The sequence below is a fragment of the Olea europaea genome, unplaced genomic scaffold (genome assembly GCF_002742605.1).
Source record: "Olea europaea var. sylvestris unplaced genomic scaffold, O_europaea_v1 scaffold87, whole genome shotgun sequence".
NCBI classification, from domain to species: Eukaryota; Viridiplantae; Streptophyta; class Magnoliopsida; order Lamiales; family Oleaceae; genus Olea; species Olea europaea.
The window spans coordinates 520494-527936 of NW_019267155.1; the positions used below are offsets into that span (position 1 = coordinate 520494).

Consider the following 7443-nt stretch of genomic DNA (forward strand, 5'->3'; position numbering starts at 1 on the left):
AAAAAAGAAGAAGCAGACAGAATGAGAGTCAGAGAAGAAGAAGAAAAGGATAGGGGGAGAAACCGAGAGGAGAGAGGAGAGGAAGAAAACGTAGCAAACAACAATTCAATTCATTCATCAACTGCCTTTCAATCCCAATTACAATAACATAAATAACAAAATAATAATTTGGGCTTGGGCCAAACCCATATACAAGACCAATGAGACATAAACCCAAAATAAGTAACTAAAAGACATAAGTCCAAAATAAATAACTAAAAGATAAAATGGGGATGATGTCCGCATCACATTGTCTTTTAAAAGAAACCCTCAAAGGCACCGGAGGTTATGCGAAATGGTATTTCATTCCCATTGATCAAAGGAGTTCTTTTGATATAATTGTATCTTCGTACAGGTCACAAAGAATTCAAAAAGTTGTAACCTCGCAGTAGATATATGGAGCCTAGGGTGCACGGTTTTGGAGATGGCCACCACAAAATCACCCTGCAGTCAGTGTGAAGGGGTTAGTTAATTATCTACTGATCTTTGAAGATCATGTAATCTCTTGTAAATAATTACTATATTTTTTGTAAAATTATTTGTCTCTTGTTTCTCGTGGAAGCTTAATATATTATGCTCTTCGCTGAAGGTTGCTGTGATGTTCAAGGTCATGAACAGCAAGGAATTGCCTCATATCCCAGATTACCTCTCAAATGAGGGCAAGGATTTTGTGAGACAATGTTTGCAATGCAATCCCACACACCGTCCTATAGCTGCTCAGCTCATGGAACATCCTTTCATTAAAAATACTCCATCGGGAAGATCCAATATGAGATCTGAATCAATGGAAGCCATAACTGCAGCACCACATACCATAAAATCCCTGGTATTTAAGATTTTTCTGTATAGTGTGTGTAATAGTAGTGCTTCTCTAATTTGACATGAGGCATGAGGTTTATGGACTTGCTATTTTCAGGGCTTTGGACCTCTCAGAAATCTACCATGCTGGCCTCATCAGAAGGGGCTGTCCATCAAACCAGAAAACCAGAACATTTTCCTGGATTTAGGTCTCTATCTATCTATAGATTTATCTACCAAACATGAAAGCACCCACTTGCATGTGAACGCGTTTATTTTAATACATTCTCATTTATAGCGACGTGCATTTGTGTGTGCATGCATGCATGAGGATATATTCAACATGTGTGATGGTTAGATGTTGCTTATAACTTTATATGCTCCTTACTTCTATTGCTCAGAATATTTGTGATGTGGATATCGATTCTATATTTGTGGTACGCAAATCAAATGTCATTTTTTCAATCTTTCAATGCTAAAGTTTTGTATCCGTGGACTGAAGATCTACTTCTGAATCTTTCATGATATATTTGATCACTTGCAAGGGATTGTCACTAGTTATAAGTCACGAGGCTCTGCATAGTGCTGAATTGTTGATCTCCTCATTTTTTACTTCCTTTATATAGTATAGATGATATGCTTCTTTTATTGATGTATACCTTGTTAGTTTTGTTTGCATCTTAGTTATCTAATTTGCGTGATGGAGATTTTCTTTATTGCAACACGACCAAAGTCACTCTTATTTTCTTTTTTTAAGAATTGATGCCTATATTCAAAGTAACATTTCTTGCCCAAATTCTCCTTGCATTCAAGACCACAACAGCATACAAACGAAAGAATGTCCCTTTCTCCCATATAAAGATCTGAAGCTGCATCCAGTTCTTCTACGCCTTGTAGTGGTGGCAATGACGCTTTTCCATTATTTCACTCAGAGCAGCCAACAAATTATTTGCCTGAATCGATGAGCGTGATAGTAGGCCTTAAAAAACCTAACATATTTCGAGGACTTGTTCAAGTCCATCTGTCACCTGAAGGAGTTTCATCTGAAAATGGCTTTCTTGGAGATGAAGTTGAAAGGTCAGGTGGCATTCGTGACCAAAAAGAACAATCATATGATGCAAATTTTATGTTGGTGAATAGAGTGTCAAAGCAACTGTTGATCAATCCTTTGAGATTGAACCCGATTAATGACCTAAATCCGAACTCCCCAGTGCACGGTCGCAACAACGAAGTTTAGAGTGCTATACTCTTCTGATTTTGTTCATGATATTGAGATATTATTCCTCCAGGTAAACTTTGGACTGAAGCTTTTGTACAGATGATATGATCAAGTTGTTGGGTAGTATTGAGCTTCTTTCACTCCAAAAGCTAGTTTAAGAGGTGAGACATTCCCTCACATTTATACACTGAATACCAACTCCAGCCACAATCGATGTAGGACAATCTCAAAAATCTCCTCCTCACATCTCGGGCTTTGCGGGAAACCAAACACATCTACCCGTACACATGGAGTCCTATGGGAGATCAAACCCGTCTCCCCTCACACAAAGGGCCTACGGGAGATCAAACCCGTCTCCCCCTCACATAAACCCGTATCTCTGTGATCGTTGAATTGGAGACTCGTTGATAAACCGGGCTCTAATACCAGTGTTGGGTGGTATTGGGTCTTTCTTACCCCAAAAGCCAGTTTATGAGGTGAGGTTTTCCCTCATACTTATAAACTGAATATCAATCACATCCACAATGGATGTGGGACAACCTCAACACAAGTAGTATACAAAAATCTTGATTCGGAGATAGATTGAGAAAATTCAAGCAAATTTAGTAAAATCTTATAGTTTGATAGGCTGTCCAGAAAATTTTGGAAGCTCAAATTTTCTATATCAATTATAATGCAATATGTCTTCTATTCAATTTTATTTGTTCTGTTGTGAAGAAATTTTGAATAAGCTAGCATTCAGTCTTGATTCACCTAAAAAAATTCCTTCTATTATTGTCACATAAATCAATTATATAGAATTCTAGAAGCACTTCATTTAATCATAAAGTCGTTGAAGCGTTAATCTTACAGAACCTGCTGAATGAATAACTGAGATGCTTTCTAATGGAACAAGCCATTCAACCAAGACACTTAAAAGAAAAAGCTGAAAACTTGAAGGAGAAGAGAATGACGATTAAATGAAGTAAGATATGCCACCATGCACAGGTGGACATTTGTTTTTCAAATTCAATATTTCTTACCAAATATTAATATAACGTAATATCAACTATGTCGAGCAAACCAAAATATAATTATACTCGTCAGAAAGAACAATAACTTGAATATCAAATTCAAACTTTTGACTGTCGATAAAAATCGAAAATGGTATGAAAATTATTTTGACAAAATTTGAATAGAACAATCTTGACTTGGTTCTCTTACACATCAACAGTTGAAAGTTTTTATTCTATCTACCGGGAGAAGGAAATGAATTTCAAATATGCTAAATCGCGCTTGAAAAATTGTAGTACTTTATAAATTATAGTTTGCTTGATTTCCAATGCGAGACATTTATATTTTCCAACATATGGTATCAATTCACGTGGTAATATACCACTATTATTTTTCAATACAATGATTAATTACACCATACCTAAAAATATCCGTTAATGTTGGCCAATAAATTGGCTTAATAATTTCATTTGCCTTAGCTCTGAGAATGGAATGGTTCATTCAACACATCATACGCAGGAAAAAGATAGATAGTTGTTCATTCATAAGATCCAACAAAGCTTAAATACATAGCCCTCATAATTTACACACAATTCAGAACATAAACAGAGAGGAGAATTAGACAGAATAAAGAGAAACAAAGTCGAAAGGTGGTAGGTTAAGATAGTGATTTAACAGGCCTGGCTGCTCTTGAAAGGAATGGCTCTGATCACAATCTGGTGGTAAATAGCAGCAAGAGCAGCTCCAATGAAGGGTCCGACCCAGAAGATCCACTGGACGACGTAAAGAAACAATGGTTTTAGTTGAAAATGTACTACTGATTAATAATTACGAGAGTTATAAAGGATCTGCATAGAGAGATTCTTACATGGTCGTCCCATGCGTTATCTCTGTTGTAAATAATGGCAGCTCCAAGACTCCTGGCAGGGTTGATGCTGGTTCCAGTGATGGGGATGGTGGCCAGATGAACCAAAAATACTGCAAACCCAATGGGGAGAGGAGCCAAAAGCTGAAACATAAAAGAATTTTAGAACTACTACATGAATTCTCTTATCAAAATCAAGAAGCTAATCGTCATGAGCTTTTGTTGTTTCTCCGAATCATTATGTACAATCACACAATTATATTACCAAGAATCGTAGTCTACATTAATGTCCATGTGATAACAATAAAATTTGAGACTTCGACCAAATCAATAGCTCAATTAATTGATGGTGTTATGTGCCTATGGTGCTAAAAGACCAATTGGAGCTGCCAACATTCCCTATGATGAGAATAAAACCACTTAATGCAACTGCTTCACAACTCTTTCTTCTCAAAAGATAGAATGAGAATAAATATTTTAAGTTGTGGGTTCCATGTGACAGCTAAAAAGCCACATTACCCAAAAGCACATCAAAATTATCAAAACTGCACATCATCCTAACCCCATCTTCCACCCCTGCTTAACGACAGGCAATAGATTTATAAACCAACAAATAAGCTGAATGCATCATCAAAGCAAAACAGAAAATTTTGCGTGGGGCGATACTTTGGAAAGACAAACCTTGTGCTATGATACATGACATTCAGTATAGGGTCAGTTTTGGTCTAAACGGAATTTCAGTAACTAAAGATATTGGCCCATATCATGTCAAGATTGCATTGAATGAACTGAGGCTAAATAAGCAAAATTGCTCAACATCTAAAAGCATGTTTGGAAAGTTGTTTATAAGATGGTTTAAATTATAAATAGGTAGAAATGAGTCGCGTTGGAGTGGGCAGTACTTGTGGTTGTGGGTCCTTAGAAATGTGTGGACATAAAGTGAATTGAGCGTTTCTAAACAGTTTATAAATATAAACCAAATATTAGCGAAATGAAATCAGAGAAATGTAGCATTCCAGCTACACAAAACATAATAAAATTATCGATTCTTCCTTTCTTGGGTATGAACGCTTAATTAGAAGTAACAAAAAACAAATCAAGGCACCAAATCCAGCCTTTCCAAACAAGTTTAAGCAACCAAAAGTTAATATCAGTGCATAACCGACAAAGGAAGACCTACTGGAACATGCGAGTCTCTGGCGTTTCTCTTGGCATCAGTGGCAGAGAAGACAGTGTAAACAAGAATAAAAGTGCCAACAATCTCAGCACCAAGGCCATCACCCTTGGTGTAGCCATGCTGCACAACGTTGGCCCCACCTTGTAGCCTCTGGTATGGACCCTCCATGAATCCCTTGACAACACCAGCACCACAGATTGCACCAAGGCACTGCATCACTATGTAGAAGATAGCTCTGGTCAAGGAAAGCTTCCTTGCCAAGAACAAACCGAAGGTCACAGCAGGGTTGATGTGCCCTCCTGTTCAACGGCCAATACAGAAAATCAGTTTTGAAGCTACATATAATAGACAATGGTCTAAGAGGGGTTAGGGTGCGGGTACCCTAAGCCATAGCATATAATCTAAAACTGGAGTTTCCTGAAAAAATCACCAAGATCCTAGCTTTTATCGCAAATAATATCTAAATGGATCAATTAAAAACTTATTTAACAAGATCCAGTAACAATAATTCATAATCAATCTGGCAAAACGAAACCCCAGAAACCCATAAAAACAAAGGAAATACACAATTTTGCCAAGACTCACAGTAAAAGAAACAAACAGAAACATGCAAAGAAAAAACAAGATTAAGTGAGATTAAAAAAACAAAAATAAACTAACCTGAAATCCCAGCAGTGCAGTATACAAGTGCAAAAATCATGCCACCAAAGGACCAAGCAATCCCCTGGATGCCCACAGAGGCACACTTACTATTTGATCTACCAACCCCCATGACAGTCAAAATGGTAATGTACAAGAACAAGAAGGTAGCCACAAACTCTGCAATACCAGCCCTGTAAAAAGACCATGATTTAATCTCCCCAGGCTCAAACAAAGGGGCTGGAGGTGGCTCCTTGTAGTCCTTGTCTGTTTGAGCAGCTGTACCCAAAGGCTGCTTCTCAGTAAACTTGTTGGCTCCAAGCCTAACATCCTCTTCCCTGTTTTCTGCCATTAATTCTTTATTTACTTTGCTCTTTCTCTGAAGCTCGAGAATGGTTTGTAGGGGGTGGGTTGGGAGAGTATTTTATAGTTGAGATTCTTGTTAAGTCTTTTTTTCTTTAGGTTAAAAATTAAAGAATTCTTCTTTATTAAACTTTTTGAAACATCTGTCACCATAATCATTGGTTTCATTTATTTAATTAAATTGTTAAATTAATCAAGTCTTACTTGTTAATTGCTTAATTAAATTTCAACTTCTGGGAGTGAGAGAAGGAGTGTTAGAGAGAGTACAAAGGGATATTTGAGGGAATCATGCTACACTAATATAATGGTTAACATAATTCTTGACATAATATCACATGACATCATATCATTGAATTGTTTAAAATACAGTCAATTTTTCCATCCAATCATAGCTTGCTAATCCTCAATCCTATCGAAACATCTGTCAATATTTTTCTATCAAAGTGGCTTTATCCGTTTATAGTGTCACCCACCATTAATTATTCTGTGCGCTTTCATTAGCTGGTTTGGACCTTTTTAATTAACCTCTTAGATGTATTTGATACATGTAATCTTCGATCAATGAAGAATAATTGTAAAGTTTAAATTTGTGCCTTGAATCCTACCAATTGCGGATTGGAAGTGATTTATGCATTGATTATGCCTGTTCAATAAGTACTTTGTCCATTTTTAAATATAACAATCTCATAGTTTCATTATTTAAAAAGATTTATTTAATGCCTTAAAAGTACTTATTTCCTCTTTTCTTCATAATGCAGAAGAACTGAACAATGATAATATTACGGAAAATTCTACTTGTACATAATTATTGTACATAATAGTGTACATAATATGATGTGACAATCATTCAGTTATTGATGTGCACGTGTGAGATTTGAATTAAAGGTTGGATCCAGTGTCACGTGTAATTGTGGATACTATTATGTAGACAATTATGTATATGTAGCACTTCCCATGATATTATTATCATCTACAACGAAGTTATTAACTTTTAATTATGACTAAAAACTATCAGATGTGAAATAAAGCATTTAACAACCATTTTTAAGCATTAAGAACCATCTTCTTAGATAACTTTTCCTTTAGCTAAAAAAAATAAATTATATTCATCATTATCCAAAATAAGGTAAAAAGTCATTTTTTTTGGTGTTAGGTAACGAAGGGTTACTGTTTCACCACTTTTCCTCATTCTTTGCTGGAAAAGAAAGAAAGATCATAGAAAGGGCTCAAAGGTGAAGTTCATCTTTCCTAGGGGAAAATGACTGCCACAAAATAAAACATATATTTTATGTTTTAGAACTACGTTACATGTACACTCTTTGTGTATACTTTTCCTTACACTCGACCACA

At 36.0% G+C, this 7443-nt stretch overlaps 1 protein-coding gene and 1 pseudogene across 1 annotated transcript; one reads left to right on the forward strand and one right to left on the reverse strand.

Moving 5' to 3' along the window:
• Positions 1-2362, forward strand: part of LOC111392012 — a 12339-nt pseudogene extending 9977 nt beyond the window's left edge.
• A 1201-nt stretch (positions 2363-3563) lies between these two features.
• Positions 3564-6159, reverse strand: LOC111392014 (probable aquaporin PIP-type pTOM75). Its single transcript, XM_023017301.1, has 4 exons — positions 5752-6159; positions 5095-5390; positions 3918-4058; positions 3564-3822 (listed from the first exon to the last, which is right to left on the reverse strand). Exons 1-4 carry the CDS (start codon positions 6080-6082, stop codon positions 3721-3723), a joined length of 870 nt encoding a protein of 289 aa, XP_022873069.1. The 5' UTR covers positions 6083-6159; the 3' UTR covers positions 3564-3720.
• Positions 6160-7443: the final 1284 nt, after the last annotated feature.